A 19,402-nucleotide genomic window follows, 5' to 3' on the forward strand; every position below is an offset into this window, starting at 1 on the left:
TGACAATTTTACAGGCCACTATTTTACTGCTCTCCAGAAATTTTCATATCATGCATACCACTGACCAGCTTTTCCAGATACCTGATATATTCATGTTTTGTAAAGTCTGTTTAAGAATCTCTTACTTTCAACTGCATCAGTTGAGATGTACTTGATAATACAGTTCTAGGATAATCACCTAAATACTTCGTATTTTCCCCTCTTTTGACATGCAAGTCCTCACATAGTTCAAAGCACATTTTTACACTAAGAAAAAGCTCCAGAGAGCTATTCCTACAGGGCACAAATGATGTTCCTAAAAACCATTCATTCATGTTAGGGTGTACTTCATAAATGGTGGCACTACGTAATGGGACTTACGAACCAGCAACAAATAAAACACACATTAATCAACAGTCCATTGAATAAATGAAGCAATCTTCATTATTAACAGATGATAAGTTCTAGCAGTTGCTGTTCTATAGGTTGCAAAGGATAAGGACAGCATAGCAAAAGCGTTCAAACAGCAGTTGTTATTTCATAAGAAAATACCATGGTTTGCAAATCTGCAAGAATCTTCTTTCAAAATGTCAATTTACATATAGTTTAGTCATCAAATTTAATCTTTTTCCCTTGGAATGCTGTAATTTGAGACATTTGTTCGTTGCGTCTCTTGCTTGCTTCCCATGATGGATGAAGAGGCTGCTCCAAAAACGCTTGCTTATTGTCACATTTAACACCTGCAGCTTTTACAAATGGTTGCTTCTTGAACTGTGGTTCCTTTTTATAAAGAGCTGTGCAAGAAGTACAAAATAAATCAGTAACTATATAATGAACCTTCATGAAAATATGCTAAAACTGCCTTGGAATTGCAGATATTTTCAACAAATTCTTAATGAGCCATGGAGAACACATTCTTCTGAATGTTCACAGCAACATTTCCTCACCTTGCAGCCCAGTAAATTATCACTTGGTAGACTGCAGATATTTAAGATTTATTATTACTGACTGCATTCAAAATTTGTGTAGACCAATACTCAGCAGTCTCAACTCTCTTCTTCACATAAACCAATGAGATATTACACAGTGTAACTCAATATGACTGAAATGATACCCTTCAGCCAATGAATTAAAAAATGGTACCATATACTATAAATGGAATAAAATATCGAAGGAGCTACTGAAGGAACTACTCAAGAGATAAACTACTTGTTAAATATCATAATCTGACACCTTTTCCTGTGCATGGGTAACACTAACTACTCAACATGAAGTCAGACAGGAAGGGACTTTCCCGTATAAACCCTACTTTAAGTATGTCTAATATTCAAAAACAGGTAATAGTAAATGATACCAACAGATTAAAATGAAAGCTCAACAATTTGACTATTTTAACAACAAACGTTAAAATGTGTGCTACAAAACTGAAATGAAACAAAACACAGCCTATCATGATTAGACTGCAGAGGCAACAAAATCTCAAGATGTTTTTACTCTTACAACTTTACCAGGTTAAGTAATACATACCTGTTCTTTCATTTTTGTGAGACTGGTCTTTTGTATTTCTAAAAATAAAAAGAGAATTTAGGATTTTTCAATAGTCTTGTAAGATAACAAACACTTGTGACTAAAGAACTGTCATCACCAAAACACTCATGCAATGATTTTTCCAGCAAAATGTGCCAAACCCCTTATATATTGATTTCTCTTTGCTAATAAAAAGCAAAAATAGAAGTATTTACTTTAGGTCTCTTCAGGAATCCTTCTTATTTGGGAAGGGCTAATAAAAATCACAATCATCTGTATTACTGGGAAGAAAGGAGGGAATAGAGAACATAACAATGAGAAAAAATTACCTTCTCTTTTGAGATTTCTGATTAGAGGCAGACAAAGAACTGCAGAACACTGATTCTAGCTTGCTTGCTTTTGCATGTGGCTTTCCTTCTTCCATGATCAAATATTGCTCTGCCCTAGCCACTGTGTTCTTTTCTTTCTTCACTATGTTCTTCTGAAGTCCATCCTTTGCTTTTACTGAAGAAAGAGCAGTAACTGCTGCTAACTTTTTCTTTCTTTTTACTTTGCCAATGAAGAAATCATCATTGCTGTCAGTGTCAGAATCTGATGACTGGTTATAAAACCTCTCTTCAGTGCTATCATCAAAGTACTCCTCTTCATTAGGATGTTTCCGGTCTCTATCATCAATTTTTATTGCATTTAATTTGTTCAAGCTTGTATTTTCTTTCCTTGTTTGATAGCCAAGTTTCCTTCCCATTTTACTCTGGCTGACTGCTTGCATTTCTACTGCCTGAAACGAAAATTTTTCTAGAACACATGCTCTCTTAATTTCTACAGCTTTCTGCTCAGATTCACTCTCACAGGGCTCTTCAGCAACCTCATCAGTTTCTATGTTCATACTATTTTTTGTTTTGTGTTCACATCCTTGCTGTTTTTGAGCTAGTTGAAGAGCCTGGTCATCCACAATGCTATTGAAATGTGCTGATTTAGGCTCTTCTTCTGACGTAGCCTTTTTCGAATAAGTGGCTTTGTCTGGGTTCTTTCTTGCATCCTTAAAAGCTTTTACAGCAGCTATACAAAGGACAGAAGGAAAATCTTTTGTTGCAGCTACACATGAGTTTATGTATATTATTTTAATATAATAAAACACTTTTGCAAGTTAAAATATGTTCCACAAGATAAGCAGAAATGGAATTTCCTTATCAACCATTTACTGAACACATGCGACAAGAAATACGTCAGAGTCAAGCTGTGTCATGGAGGTTTAAACTGAATATTAGGAAAAATTTCTTCACAGAGGGTGATCAGGCATTGGAACAGGCTGCGCAGGGCAGCAGTGGGGTCACTGACCCTGGAAATGTTCACGAACCATGCAGACGAGGCCCTTAGGGACATGGTTTAGAGGTGGACTTGGCAGTCCTGGGGTAATGGTCAGACTTTATGATCTTAAAAGTCTTTTCCAACCTAGTTGAGTCTATGATTGATTCTAAAGATATCCCAGGTACAGGGTGGTCAGGAAAAGCCAGGAAGCAAATCTGAAATTATCTGCAACTGAATACACTGTTAAACTCGGGTTTAACTCTGAACTCTTCCAACAGCAAATAATCTGTAGCTGATAATCATGTTTATTTAGGGCACTTCTTTGCATGTAAAAACTGCAAACAAATAGTAACTAAATTGCTCAGATATAATGAAATGGGTATTTGTACCTGACTCCTTTTCAACATCAATTTTAGTTGGAAAATTTGAGTTTAAAGAGAACAGGAGATAACCTAAAGGACAGATTCCCTAGGGATTCTGGGGACAGTTTCCAGGGAAGTTTAAGGGAGTCATTGCAAAACCTTTTAGCTGCTTTTGGGAACCCACCTGTAGTGCTCCTTTTGCCTTTTTATCTGCATGTTACTGTGCTTACTGCCAATTCAGTCTTATTTAATTTAGAGATACTCTGTTATATCCACTAAATTTTTAGAATTTTTTCAGTTCCCATTATAAGCCCTACTTATCAGGTCCTATACTCTTAAATGTCATATAGCCTACTGTCACGAATAAACTCGTTTTAATCAATATAAATGACTACAAGCTTGCAACACTTGGTTCACTGCAGCTAGTCACGGTAATTACTACAGATGTTATTCAGTTTTCTTTTTATACTGGTTGTTCATGTCAGGAATATATAGGAACAAGGTAACGCACCAGTAAGTTACTGAAGTCAAAAACAAGTAATGTAATATTTCATACCTTTAAGTTCAACAAATCTGGGTTTCAAGGTGGGGTGTGTTGCAAGTCTTGCAATGGCTCGCTCTGTTGCAGTACAGTTTGGCTTTACAAAATAAATTCAAAGGCACAAAGTCAATAAAACAGTGGACACTTATACAGGTCTGTATCAGTTATGCTACAATACACACTAATGTGATTCTGGACTATTAACTAAACAAGAGGAAAGGCTTATGACACTGTAATATTTGATTTTTTTTTCATTCAAAATGAGGAAAAATGTGACTGCCCGAATACTGGCAGAAATGTAGCACACATGTAAGCAAAACTGTTCTCAGGTACTGAATATGGGTAATGTGATTTTTATTTTAAAAGCATAACAGACACATCTTTCAGAGTTAACACACTGATTTTACATTCACTGTTTCTTGTACATGTAAAGCAAATTCATGAATCTACTGAATAAAGAACACCATAGTGGCAGAAGACATTCTGCATGAAAGAATACAAGCAGCTTGCAAGAAGTACAGTATGAATGCCATGAAAGTAGACAAAATGACACAGCAGGTATTGAAGAAAAATACATTAAACATATTTAAGAGGCAATGGCTAACCTGATCTTTTAGACAGACAATCCTGAATTTGATGTGGCAGAATACTAAAACTTTTTAGACTGATTCAAAGAACAAACATGATCTTCATGCTTTAATTTGAAAAAAAAAAGGAGAAAAGTAGGAATTGCTTCTATGTCTGACTTTTCCTTTTATATATTAGAAGTCACAGGTATGGCACATTATGAAAGCTACCTCATTTTCAGATTAAGTGTCATCACTCTGCTTAAAGAACAACATGAGAGGTGTTTAAGGCTTTTCCAAAGACAGCTATGTTGTCTTTTTTTGAAGGGAGGGAAAGGAGGTGTAAAAAGTTTGCAAAACACAAACTCAGCAGGAAGATTTCTTTAAGCCTCCAGTGGAATTCTTTTGGAAAGAGGAGAAAAGACACACCTTCCTCCTTTTCTCCTACTGGTACTATGATGGATGTATTTCTCAACTGTTGCTACTTGTGATTTGAGCCATATGCTGCAGTAAGTACCACAGCAGAGGCCACATGAACCAACTGCTGACGAGTCTCATAAAGAACCAGGTAAGAGCCCTGTGACCCAACCTGAGCTGACTTTGGTGCCCAGCAACTCAGCAGAACATGTTATCTCTCCTGCCCTCAACAAACACTGCAACTGATGAGCCCAAGTCACAGGTATGTAAACAGCAGAGAATAAAGGGTGGAGATTGTACAGGCTTTGCCTTGGGAAGGAGGTAACTTTCTCCATAATGGCCAAGAAGGTACTGTGCTTTGGATTTGTGACTAAAGCATTTTAGAGTTGATAATGTAGAGAAATGAAGGATACTGATCACTTAGCATGATTTACTTAGCGTAAGTAGCTATTGGCACTCAAGCCTTAGGCTGCAGGCTGTACACTTTAACCTAGTTAAGTAAAAGGAGGCCCCAGTGCTGGTTCATGATGGAATATAAGGAAGCGAGGAAGGCCACTACGCTTGTCAGCAGAAGGTACAATCTTCAAGATAAGAAATCACCTGCCTGGAGTGAATGAAGGGACCCACTGAGGAACAGGAAGACCCCAGACCTTAATATTACCTCTGTCTGGAATTGTCACAAGAGCAGTGGGTAGTTTAGATTATAAGGGTATAACTGCCCTTACATGGTTTTCTTTGTTCAGGGTGCCTACGGAGGCACCCAGCTTAAGCTGTTTCTTACCAATGTACCGAAAAGCTGGTTAGTCTGCTTGGGAGTCTGCTCAGGGAATCCTAAACTTGAGCCAAACAGGGAAAAAAGTCTGCATTGAGTGTGTGTGTGTTTGTGCCTATGGAGTCAATATGGAGCACTCACTGGTTCACTAGAGCCACCCACCACAAAGGGACTATGAGACCTTGTAGTTAAATTCTCAGCTGGTATGAATGTGACTCCTTGATTGTGTGATGAGTCCTTTTTCCCTAACATGTAAGATACCAATGATTCAGTTATTGCTGAGTACTGCTTGCACAACACCAAGGCCTTCTTTGTTTCTCACTCTGCCCTCCCAAAAAGCAGCCAGGGGGAAGGAAACACAGCTGGGATAGCTGATATGAACTGACCAAAACTATATTCCATTTCGTATCAAGTCATGCTCAGCAATAAAAGCTCAAGGCAAGGAAAAGGAAAAAGGGGTATGTTTGTGGTTATGGCATTTGTCTTCTCAAGTAACTGTTCGATGAAATGAAGCCCTGCTTTCTGTGATGTGGCTAAACATCTAGGGGCTGATGGGAAGTAGTGAATTAATTTCTTATTCTCCTTTGCTTGCACACGGTTTTGCTTCACTTATTGAAATGTCTTTATCTCAAGCTACAAGTTGTCTGACTTTTGTTCTCCTGATGCTATCCCCATCCTGCAGGAGTGGGGTGAGTAAGCAGCTGCTGCTGGGTGCTTAGCTGCTGGCTGGGGTCAAACCATGACACAAACACTACCTAATACATCAGCAATGCATGTTTAAGGTAACTGATTTGCTTGACATAAGATTTCTCAGCGGGGATCTTACTTGTTTGCATGTGCATTTTCTTTCAGCAGAATTTTGACATTTAGTATAAACTTATGTATTCACTGCATAGAGATGGATGCTTTGTGCCAACTACTAGTTCAACACAGTCACTTTCAGTGCACTGGTCTGAAGGAAATGGAACAGAAGATGACACTACAGCTACACCAGAGCCAGTACTTCTAAATGCAAAACCATTTAATTAGTTTGCAAAATGTAAATCTTGTTCCTCAACCAATGCAAAAGCAAATGCCATTTTTATTTCTTCTGCTGTAGTTCTAGAGCCTACAAAATATATCCAGGGTGTGTTCAATCATATTTCATATTTGAAGTGCAGAGCATCTGAGAAATTGAGTACCTTCCTTTCTCCTGAATTCTCTGCTATTACTATTTCTTCAGGTCAAGAAAAACTGGAAAAATATTTTCTCTGTAGACTGTCTACAGAACTACGAACACTGGCCAGAGGAGATGGGTCAAAAGATGGGTTCATTTCCAAGGACCACAGAGTGGCTTACTCTGGGGCTAGCCTAGCTCTGAGAACTTGAAATCTGAATTTTGATCCCCATGTGACAGTGCTGCAGGCTGCCACCAGATTCCTGGGACAGCAAGCTCACATTTCTAAGATCAAATGGTATTTTCTTTGGAGATTGTTCTATAGCTGGAAAATCTATTTCTGAACTCAATTAATACACTTTTCCCCTCAGCTACTTCCTGTGGGTTTTGAAAGAATATACCATGAAGTTCAGAAAGCAGCAGCAGCTTCTGTGCAACATCTGGTGTCCCTTAATTCGTATATTTATAGAAAGGGTTTAAGCTTATACATGCCAATCCATATGGAATAACCACATTTTTTCCTTATAGCAAAATACAAACACTATTCACACTGACAGTAGCCAACAAACATACAATATGACACATTCTTTAAAATCTCCCATTTTTCTGCTTTTTTGGCACATTCAATGCTCACTTTATTTTTTCTTAAGTATTTTCCAGTATATAAGAACCTTGGCAGAAAATAACAGAAAAACATCAGCTATATTTATAGCATATACCCCTTCTGCCTCCTACTGCCCCCATTATGTTTAATTACAAAGACACTGGAATCATACATATTTATTTTCACATGTTCTTGTTATTTCTTGTATTATTTTACACTATTATTTTTTTTTCACTCAAGAATGTCCTAGGTACTTTCCTTAGGAACTCATTCAGTGTGCAACTAAGGTGCTGCGAAGTGAACAAAGCAACTGAGCAGTACACAGCCACTTTTCAGTGAAAAGTTGCAGGCTACATACAGAACCACCTGAAAGTCAGAGTCTCCTCAAACTTTATCTTGGTAAGTGATGCATTATTTCCCTATATAGTAGTAAAAACGTCTATCATCACTGCTACGTTTCATTAAACTCCATGTAGACATTTAACTGATTTCACTGTATTTTTAAATCTCTTAGAATGAAAAGGAACCAAAACTGCATAAACAGGCATTCTTCATTCTGAATATCAGATGTGCTCAGAGAGGCACAGGCCTCAAAACATAACCTGTCAGTCATACCATAATAAAGCAGCAGATGTGTAACTTACTCATGTGCAAACACACATACACAGACAAACTGTACTATGTGGCAATGACTGAGAAGAGTATGGACATTATAAACTTACTAAGAGAGACTCACAATGCAAGTTTTGAGATATGGAATGGCTCTGAGGGCTGGCAGAACTGGGTAAAAAAAAACAAAGCCAAAAACGAAGCAGCAGCATAATGGAAACCTCAGGAGATGTTTTTGTGGATAGTACCTGTTTCATACAATCGCAGGCGATAAAAGTGAGAAAAAGAAACTCAAGTGTCTTGAATCGGAGCCTTGGGGCAGGAGTTGATAGGAATACCTTATTACCATGCTTAAGACGACAGCATCAGGAAAAATAAAAGGTCAGAAACCTGGGATTAACTTGGGAACATGAAAAGGAGACTTCAAATCATTGGTTCATTCCAGTTACTCTTCATGTTCGAATCTATTTTTGTTTATACTCTCTCTTCTATAATTGTAATAATAGGAAAAAAAGGCCAGGTTGGATGGGGCTTTGAGCAACCTAGTCTAGTGGAAGGTGCTCCTGCCCATGGCAGTGGGGTTGGAACTGGATGATCTTTAAGATCTCTTCCAACACAAACGATTCTGAAGAGCTCATACTTCTATTTTTTTCGATTGACTTTTTTATGAAAGGGTCTCACCAGCAACAAGACTGCTACCAGAAAAGTGTACCACTGCAAAGACTACTACTATAATTTCAGCTAGGTGGAAGGACAGTGCTGCTTGTAATGCCTGGTGGCCCTGCATCTGTCACTTTAGATCATTGCTCAGTTATTTAAATTAATGACATGCAAATAGAGACATTCAGGGACCCCACTAACAAGTACTCAGTAAAAAAAAACCTATGACACAAAAAGTAACCTTGAATCAATCATACTCAAGTTCCTAAACTAATGGGAAATGTAGTTTAATGTTGAGTGTAACAGCCTGATTTTAAGCAAAAAAAAATGGCAGTGATAATGTTAACCAGCGTAAGCATAAAATCCCATAAAAATAAACCCCAATTCTGGGCCAAAACAAGATATCATCATAATACCCTTTGTAGCAGCTTAGGAGAAGTGACTCTCTACTAAAAAAAAACAAAACAAACTCCAAACAAAAAGCCCAACAGAAAACCTGTTAATCCACACGCTCCTCCTAGAGCTCTGACTAGTTACAGCTGCCCTTCATAATAGCAGATGTGGTTAATGTGGAGTCACAGGGTAGCTGAAGGCGCCAAATCATGGCTGCCACCCAACTCCATCCCATGACCTCATACTGCTTTGGAATACAACCCTGGAGAAAAGTTACTTTCTGACTGTGAAATGCTGCTAGCTCTCCCCCTTCCTTTATGTCTGTGAGACATACAGCACACGATTTATGGCTATCAGACATGAAGATTTTGTTATGAGAAGCAACCGGTTAATGCTATCACTCGTGGTAGCTCTGTTGTCTCTCTGCATCCAACAGCAAGAGATTGTTTGTTGACTGTGTCTTGCTTTGACAATAGAAGGATGGACCAACTAGGGGATGCAGTAAACTGGTCTCTGTTAGATACAGCAACAGTTTACAAGTGAGCGGTTCTCCCAAATACTGAAATAACAGAGAACAATCCCATAGCATTCAAAGGAGAGAAACATCAGCACTAAATGCTTCAAACTCCACAATGGGAATGGATAGCCCAAACCTGCCAGATTTATAATCAACTTTTACTCAGCTTTTACTCAACTTTCCCAATTTTCCACATAATATCAAAATGATGGTACAGGTATTATGAAGAAGTAGCTATACATGCCTAGTTAGCAAGAAAGGTTAAGAAGCTCTTACAGCAATTAATTCGGTATGGATCTTGGGAAATCATGCAAGTTGCAACATTTTTTTATTGGGCTATATGCAGTTTTTAAAATAGACTGATGAATAATTTCCAGTTGAAGGTAAAATGTATGTCCTAACAGATTCAAAGCCTTTGGAAAAACCCTCAGCAGGACAATGTCTTGTAAAAGAACAAGAGCAGAAAAACTTGAAAATTTCTTACAAAACTTCAAGATACATTAGTAAACCTGAAGTCCCCTTTGGCTTCTTCATTTATTTTCAACCATTGCTACAGCTTATATTAATTTATGTTGTTTTCTGTTACTGTGGTAATTCAACCACGAAAATATTTTGGTATTTACCTTTTTTATCTTGCAACCTGTGGTGGGTTAACCCTGGCTGGAGGGCAGCTGCCCACCTAAGCTGCTCTATCACTCCCCTTTCTCAGCTGTGCAGAGGTGAGAAAATACAACAAAAGGCTGGTGGGACAAGATAAGGACAGGGAGAGATCATTCACTTGTTACCATCACAGGCAAAACACACTCGACTTGGGGAAAACTTAATCTATTGCCAACCAAATCAGAGGCAGGTAGAGAAATAAAATCTAAATCTTAAAATACCTTGCCCCCATTCCTCCCTTCTTCACTGGCTCAACTTCATTCCCAAATTCTCTACCTCCTCCGTGCCAGCAGCACATGGGAAAGGGGAATGGGGACTGTGGTCAGTTCATCACACATTATTTCTTCCGGTCCTTCCTTCTCACACTCTTCCCCTGATCCACTGTGGGTCCCTCCCATGGCAAACAGTCCTCCATAAACTTCCTCAATGTGAGCCCTTCTCACAAGCTGCAGTTCTTCATGAACTGCTCCAGTGTGGGCCCCTTTCACGGGATGAAGCCCTTCAGGAACAGGCTGCTCCAAGTGTGGGTCCCTGTGAGGTCACAAGTCCTGCAGCAAACCTGCTTCAGCTCAGGTTCCTCTCTCCATGGGGTCACAGCTCCTGTCAGCACCCTGCTTCAGTATGGGCTGCTCATGGTGTCACAGCCTCCTTTAGGAGTCCCCCTGCTCTGGTGTGGGGTCCTCCATGGGCTGCAGGTGGAATCTGCTTCACCATGGACCTCCATGGGCTGCAGGTGCACAGCTGCCTCACCATGGGCTGCACCATGGGCTGCAGGGGACTCTCTGCTCCAGTGCCTGGAGCACCATCTCAACCTGGTGAAGAAACAGCTTGGTGTCTGCAGAGCTTCTGCTCTCACATATTCCCACTCCTTTCCCTGGCTGCAACCACTTCTGCTCAGTAACTTTCTGCCATTATTAAATACATTATCGCAGAGGTGCTCCCATCATCATTGATGGGATCGGCCTTGGCCAGTGGTGGGTCCGACTTGGAGCTGGTTGACACTGGTGCCATCGGACGTGGAGAAGCTGCTAGCAGCTTCTCAAAGAAGCCACCCCCATAGTCCCTCTGCTACCAAAACCTTTTCATGCAAACCTCATATACAGCATTATGGAAGCTGAATACCCGTAGCAACATGGCGTGTATGCTGGACAACCTTCTCAAATGCAGAACTGCACACAATAGAAGGCAGAGGTCTGGAGAATCTAACTGACGTTGCATTGACAGCATTAGCACTGACTGTCAATTCATCACGGACCTTCCGGACTCTTGAATCCAGGATCTGGGGACAGCATGACAGTCTTCTAAATACTATCAAGGTGCATACACTGCTCTGAATTAATCTGTAGGTCTGGACCAAAGCTATTCTTTTCCCTATAATTTGTTCACTTGCACTTACCTACACTCCAACATCCATTTTGGCTTGTCTTTTATCAAAAAGAATTATTAAGTATAAACTATTTCAATCATTGCCTCCTCCTGTTTTAAAATAAGATTTCAAAATAGACCATAAATTCAAACAGAAAACAATTGCTGCTGCATGCATGATAAAAAATATCTATTATCCAAGCATCTGAAAAAGTTCAAAGGCTCTTTAGGAAGCCTAGCACTTCACAAGTATTAGAAGACCATATTTAACTGGAACATAAAAGAGTCGGTAAAGTTCTTTGGATTACCCTGTCACAACTAATTTAGCCAACCGTACAAGTGTGAGGTAAATTCCTTGTCTTCAGATAGGTAAATAGTCAAGTTGAAATGGAGTAATTCATCCCAAACTACCACAGGGAACTACAGCATAGCTTGGCATAAACTCCTATAATTGTCTCAAGAAAGAAAAGTCAGAGCAAAAAAATCCAGAATAAAGCAGGCATAGATTCTTAATTATCTCCTCATGGAGAACAGGGTAAACTCTAGGTATAAGCTGAAAAAACAAGACTGTGGACAGCTCAAATGCTAACTCTTCCTTACTTCTTCCAGGGCTAGTAAGAAAATGTCTATACTATTTGTATAGTTTGGCATCCCACAAAATCAACACACACATTTTTTAAGAGAAAAATGTTAACTTCTAAACGTTATGCAAGAGAACATTAAGGGAGCACTGTGCCAACTCCCTCCCCCCCAGTTGTAGTCTAACTCATTGTGACTACCAGCACTGAAACCTCTGCTGGCCTTTGAGACAATCGAAGCATGCTGAACATCATGCTACAGAAAAAATATGTCTATGATGTGGACAAATCATACTAAGAAAGTACACTGGAAAGCTAAACATGATGAAACAGAAAACCTGAAACAAAAAATGTACTTCAGGGGAACAGAAACAAAATGCATCTTGGATAACAGGCAGTAACTGTGAACAATACAAAGAGAAAGGTCTTAGCCATAAAATTCAGACAGACCTTTTCAGAGAACATAATGAAATTTGGAGGAAAGGTTGCCCATAAATTAGTTTGACAACCACTGTATATCAGATCTGAAACCACAGCTGACTTGCAGAAAAATGAAGTCGATAGATCTTTTGCTAGTAACTAGCCATCTAGAACGAGGGTCTGGAGACTCAAAATAGGCAGCTGTTTATTTACTCCAAACAGGGAATTATGCTGGCTAATCTCAAAATGAAATCTGAAACAACTACTATTTGGGAAAACATAATTTTAAAGGTTGAGTAATTATCTGTTATAGAAATGAGAACAGAAACACAGCACAGACCACCCACACTCAGGCAGTGCTGCAAGCCGGGCAGGAAACAGAACTCTCCAAGTTTGCTACAACCTGAATGCATCTGAGCTCCTAAGATCCAGCTGCAAATGACGGGCCTGTCCAAAAACTGTGTGGAAGCACGTGGTTGTAAATAAACAGACACAGGGATGAGCTCCATATTATTAAAACTATTTAATGGGCCAAGAAGTTGACAGCATTCTGCCTTGGATGAACCTGAGAAGTTTCAGAATTGAGATACCCACCAGTATCTTTATGAAGTCAATCTGCTGACAAAACTCTGTACCAAACTCCCAGGAATGTAATCTTAAGACATCCTTACAATATTTCATGTAAAACGGATACTCAAACTGAAATTATCACTTGTCAGATGCAACTTGATACAGCACCATATATATATGCACATATGAAAGACAGTTTAGAACAGAGAAAATAGACATACTTCAGATCTTAAAATTTAAAACAGAGGCAGAGCTTCAAAACCAACTAATATTTGAGAGCTTGAAAATGAAGCTCCTATTTAATCAGGTATATTTAGATAATTTACAACATAAAAGATTTATGCCTGCCAACAAACCCTGTCTTTCTCAGAACTTTACATTTACAAACATATATACCACATATATCCATATATAACTGTTGTCAGGTGTCAGTGTCTTCAGATAAAACGCTTGGGAGAGATGTGTTTCAGTTCAGAGCACTGCTGAAGGATCTAAATATAAAAGCCAGGGACTTGATGACTTAACTTTACAAATGCTGCACACACTAACCAGGGGTAGGCCATGCTATTCAAAACAAGACTGAGTTTCTTGGCATACCACATTGCAATTTGTGTGCACAACTGAAAACAGATTTCTTTTAATCTATATATTTTTCAGCCACTTTCTGAAAAAGAAAATGGAAATAGAAATTCAGTTCACAAAAAAAACTATTAAAACATCTGAGATAAACATACCAGTTCTTTGGCATCAAAATTTTCCATCATTAAATTTATTGAGGGAGTATATGCATTCAAAACTTATTTTAATGATAAACACATGTCAGATATATATGGAAGCCCTGATATTACTTGAGCATATCAGAAGATGATGGATGTAAAATACATGGAAATCCTGGATGTTCACATTTTGTATTTCACTGTATGGCACACAGAACAGTCACCTTTATGCTCAGAGGCTCTTGGCCATCTTCTGGGCCATTACATTATTATTACTTAACTCTGGCATGCAGAATTTCCCTAATGTGTAACCACTCAAACATTTCAATCATTATGCAGTTATTTGAATGCTAAACCCAAGAAAAACTAGACAATCACCCTTTAAATTGAATGCTGTTACACTTTCACTAACTGACTAGTTACTCATGTTTCCCATACATTCTCTTACCTAGTAATCTTGCCATAGAGGGGCAATATGATGTAAACTTATGCTCTCATCTTACCAAGCTGTACCTTTCTAATGTAGCCAGTCCTAGCAGCTACATTCATTGACATTCAAATAGGTGAATTTCTTTTCTTTTTTTGAAGAGAATTCCACTAATGTAAGAACACCTAACTTTCTGTTTTTAAAAGTTCAAGCAATAGTGCCTCCAGCACTTTTCATCTAACTTTTCAATATTAACAGACTGATTGGGCATACTGAGCTGAAGAGCCTTTTTTTTTTTTTTTTTAGGCTTTTATTTTAATGAATCTTATTTTCTTAATTCTGAGTTGCAACACTTTAAAAAGAGATCTGGATAGGAAAGAGGGGAAGAAATCAGACTAGTTTTGTACTTCATTTTTATATGACATATAATGAAAAACTGATAGTTTCATTTATAAAAATAAGAGCAAAAGAGAGCAGCAGTTGTTTTTCATTTTTAGAAATATCAAGAACGTAATTTTTTTTCCATGATTTTGTAATGCAATTCTGAGTCACACTAAAAAGCATATATGCAAAAAGAGCTTTTCCAGTTAGTAATGTGTGAGCAGCTCTCAGCCCTTAAAATAAGTGGTTACAATTGTATAATATAACATTTAAAGTCATCTGGACACTTTAAGTCCTCTAAGCAACCAAACTAATGAAACATTTAAACTCATGTATATTCTAATTTACATCCTCTCTTCTTGCACTTACATTCAGTGCCAACTCTATGGTGCTTCTTAAAACAAGATCAAGCAGCAATGAACAATGGCCACCTTTCTCTCAGTGGTACACTGATCTTGGTTTCCCACACACACTAAAAAAACCCTTGCTAGAAGTTAATGTTTTTAAAACCACCTCCAGTAACCCTGGCTGCAATTGCTCAATAGGTACTAATACCAATACATGGAGGATTAGCAGGAAAACACTCTCCTTTCTTATTTCGTTGAGCATATCCTCCTTTCCCCTTCATGTGGATCAACTTTATAAACTGATTACTTACCCTATGGATGCATACAAAGGATGAAATTCTAAGATTCCATCTTTAATACCTAAATGAGTTAAAGGTAACTGAAAACTCTCACTATTATTATCCATCCTAAATTCGTAGCTTCTCCAATCTCAGTTAACATTTTCTGTTTGCTACCATAATTCTCACTGGAGGCTGTAGTACATTTGTAGTACCCAATTTTTATGACAGTTGTAACTTCCATTCAAAAGGCTTCTTAGTGCTTCTCATTTCCTGTAATGAGCAAGAGTGCTGTTTGACTTAAAATACAGTGCTCCCCAACACAGCGCCACCATGCACATACATCCTACCCCGTTATCCGTGTAAAGACTGCATCTGTTGAAGACCTGGTGGAAGGAAGATACCTACTCTGTCTGTGATGATGTTGCATGTCAAGTATCCTAGTTGCCCTCTGCTAACTTTTTAGGTTCAAGGGCTGGTATGAAAGCATTCATAAATTACACTCTTTCTCTGTAGCTTAGCATTGGAGGTGCCAATCAGCTGGCACTGCAGGCAGTCTGATTTACCTTCACTCTTTACTGGACCAAGCTGCCTGGTACTAGTTTGACTATGATGCTCACCATTCCTCTCCAGCTTTCTCTTGCACCAAAGGTTCCCCAGACACCTGGATCTCTCTATTTTATATCATGCTCTCTCCCATTCACTGAGATTCTGGACCTTTGCCCTGCCTTTTGGCCACTGTATGCAAATCTGAACAATACTGTGGAGAAGGACACCAAGCAGATTCTGGACCTTACTTTATTTAAACCAAAACACAGCCCAAACCTTGAGATCTTATTATGCTACATTTTTAAACTGGTGTCCCCCTCCCCCCCCCCCCCCCCTCCCGTAGGAAAGCACAAAGCGAACTGACTCCCAGTAAGCTTTATTGACAACAATAGGCCTGCCCACATTCTGGTCTGACACGCCAAATTAATGAAATTAAAATATTCAAATCAAAGCAATCACATCGCTTTTGAATTTGAATCTTGTATTTTAATCTTGAACAGTCAGTTCAGCCAGGCAACAAAATCAGGTAATACAGCTTCACAGGAATGCAAATAAGTGGTAAAAAAAATCCCTGAACCAGTAATATAAAATTTGACAGGAGACAGCCTTTATGTGTCAGAGATAAACACAGTACATCTGTGAAAAACTGCCAAAGTTACTAGCTGTTTATTTCAATACCAAATTTTTAAAAGATTCTTTCCATAATGGACAAAATCTGAGCTGTAATTAAACTGGGATTACTGCTATTGCAGCTGTTGAAGATGGTGGTAACTTTGGTCTACCTTCTTGCTCTCAATTGGTGGCACAACCCTACCGAGGTACATGTGTGGCAGCTTAGTTTGAATGCAAAGGGACTAATGAAGAAAAGACCTACAAATTGTCACAAAGAGAGTAAGCAAAAGATAGAGTGTGTGTGAAGAACGGCCACCCAAAGGTGGGAAGGCAATAGACAGAACACAGGACAGACAGGAGACTGAAGTCTCCCATTGGAAGTCTGGGAAATGAATGGCCCTGGCTGGACTAGCAGACAGACGGATAATTGGGTAGAGTAGTAGGTGGGAGTAGAGTGGAAAGAGAGTTGTCAAAAACTGACAGTCTTATACTGATGTAAAACCTAAGTTGCAATCACAGCAATGGACTCTAGGCTCTAAAATATAGAGGAGTATATATAAAAGACATGCTGAACTGCTCACAGTTCAAGTGTTCGCATTTGGAAGATGAGGAACTTTCAGGAAAAGAAAACAAAAACCAATCCGTCACACAGAGAAAGTATTTACACCTGAATGTGAAATTCTTCACTTTGTCAGTAGTCTTACGAAGACCACAGACGTTTCTGTTTAATGTTAACATCTGGTGCTTGACATGGAAAATTCTCAGGAAACAGTGGCTTCATAGATTCAGTGTAACTTCCATTCAAATAGAGTCAAAATGCCCAGGACAAAAAGAATTCAATGTTGCAACACTGATTCCCAGCATCGTATCAATTATTTTAGCCTGTGTTACAGGAAATTGTGCTATTAAATCAATGCAACAGATCTCCAAAAACGTAAGATATTGACAGATGCAGCTATTACATAGAGAAAAGTATATCTAGTATCTGAAATGCAAATGACATACCTTTATTTCCATATTGAAATAAGAAAGGATATAACATTTTAATGTGTAGGAAAATAAATACTGTTCTCAGCATAAACACACAGTTGGAGAATGGAAACATCTTTGGACTTACAGGATTAATAAATGCATTTTATAGACGTTTCCAATAGTTGATACTTAGAAAGGGGCCTGACAGGAGGAATGAGATGGAGAGTGTTAACAGAGTCCAGGTATGTGACTATTAAAAGCTATTAAGTAACAACATTTTCTTCCTACAATTATGCTCTGATTGTCTATAAGTAATTTCTAATTTAAGAAGAGTGTAACAGCAACGGTTTAGATGGCAGTTTTTATGGATTCTTCAAAAACCACCAGCCATTCACCCCCGCATTGACAAAATCAAACCACAAAACAGTGAAGTGAAAATAATTAATGAGAAGCATATTATACAAAGCTAATGGGCTATCACATCAATATTACACAAAAACCTGATTCATACAGTAGTTCTCTCCCTATGGTTTATGGATTGCATACTAAATATTTTCAGAAACAAAGAATGTTAAAAATCCATGCGTAATTATCTAGTTATGCTGCTATTAGAGGCACTAACAACAGAAGTAGACGTTTTATATCAATAATAACATCTATCTTAATCAGGAAGTTTTTGTAGTGAATAGAATTCTTCAGGGGGAACTTGGGGGAGAGAAGGAAGGAGGCTGTAGAAAAAATCCCCCAAAGCCCAAACGAAAGACAGCAACTATTCTTGTGCTTGATCCAAAGCCTCTGAAGTTAATGGAAAGTCTTCAATTAAACTGCAAGAGACTTTGCATCAGGCTCCTTTTATGATTTTGTGCATTTCTTCAGATCAAATCCACAGAGAAAACAGAGGTTTTATGTATTTTCTACTAGAAGGTACATCTTAAAGTTAAAGGTGAAGATCACAAGTATACACTTAGGATTGTCAGCTAAAACAGAAACCTTTATATTTTTAAGTTTAGAAAATGCAGATATGACTGTTCCTCCAAGGATGCAGATGTGTTTAAATCAAAAGCTCTACTCAGACTTTAATACACTGCCTTTCATAGACTGTTGGTGTGAAATATGATTTCAGTGTAAATCTACAAAGAACATCATAAACCAGCACAAGCATGGTGACTACCCTGTCCTTGATCTTCTTTTGGTTGCTGATTTGAGAGAGATTTTGGACTGATAAAGAGACCAACCTCACGGCATCACCTGCAGAATTTAAAAAGGTGATATGAATCTGAGAAATGCTATTTTGATAATGTGATTCAAATACTCCTTTGGAAGACACAAAGGTAATGCATAATCAGCTCTGTCACGCTTTTTATCTTTGTCTGTCCTGGGCAGAAATACCCTTCTACCTCTTTCTCATGTCCTTCTTGCTGAAGGACTTCCTTAGTCCTGCACCAGAGATCCAGTGAATTCATAGAGGAGTTTAGGAGGTAAACAGGGTGTTCTCACATGTATCAAATGAGAGTTCTATTGCTTCGCATCATAGAAAACAGTTCTTATTACTGTTAGTATTTTAGCTGGTCGCCTGATCCAAATTCATTTGAGACATGTAGATAAAGAGACCTGAATATTAAACTCACTCACCCCTGAACTTTAAGTGTAGCATAACAGCCTCTGGATATCCATTAAAAATACATGGACCTGGGACTAGACAGCACTAATATTATCACTCCAAAATAATGTTAAGTCCAGCTGTCCTTATTAGGCCTTACGTTAGCAAGAAAAGAAAAAAAAAAAAAAAGCGCTCTTAATAGCTAGTAATGGCTTACATTTCTGGATTTCTGGTCCAGAAGAATTTCTCAACACACTTAGAAATTGTGGGAAGCTTTTCAGTAATCTTGAGCCACAGAGGGATGTGGCATGGCCCCAACAACCTCTGAAGCTCAGAAGATATTCAAAGTTTGCTCTGCAAGATCCTTTTTTCAGACAAGCATCTGCATGATTCAAACATGACAGGACTGAAGTTAAGAGGTGAAAATACAAGACTTAGTAGGAAAACGTGGAAAAGTACAAGACTTAGTAGGAAAAACTTCTCAGGGACCACAGATTGCATCTTCATGCAAAAAAA

General features: G+C 38.4%; 1 protein-coding gene across 1 annotated transcript in view; it reads right to left on the reverse strand.

The window, feature by feature from the left end:
• SRFBP1 (serum response factor binding protein 1) overlaps positions 1-19,402 on the reverse strand; it is a 71,179-nt gene continuing 51,777 nt past the window's right edge. The window contains exons 5-8 of the mRNA XM_057433274.1: positions 3,733-3,814; positions 1,836-2,565; positions 1,507-1,544; positions 1-773 (exon numbers count right to left, since the gene is read on the reverse strand). Of these exons, the coding sequence (XP_057289257.1) occupies positions 586-773; positions 1,507-1,544; positions 1,836-2,565; positions 3,733-3,814 (1,038 nt within the window). The 3' untranslated portion in view covers positions 1-585. The remainder of the gene's footprint in view (positions 774-1,506; positions 1,545-1,835; positions 2,566-3,732; positions 3,815-19,402) is intronic.

This window comes from Pezoporus wallicus, unplaced genomic scaffold, assembly GCF_028554395.1.
Source record: "Pezoporus wallicus isolate ANWC-B61680 ecotype Strahan unplaced genomic scaffold, APGP_CSIRO_Pwel_v1 contig_4055, whole genome shotgun sequence".
NCBI classification, from domain to species: domain Eukaryota; kingdom Metazoa; phylum Chordata; class Aves; order Psittaciformes; family Psittacidae; genus Pezoporus; species Pezoporus wallicus.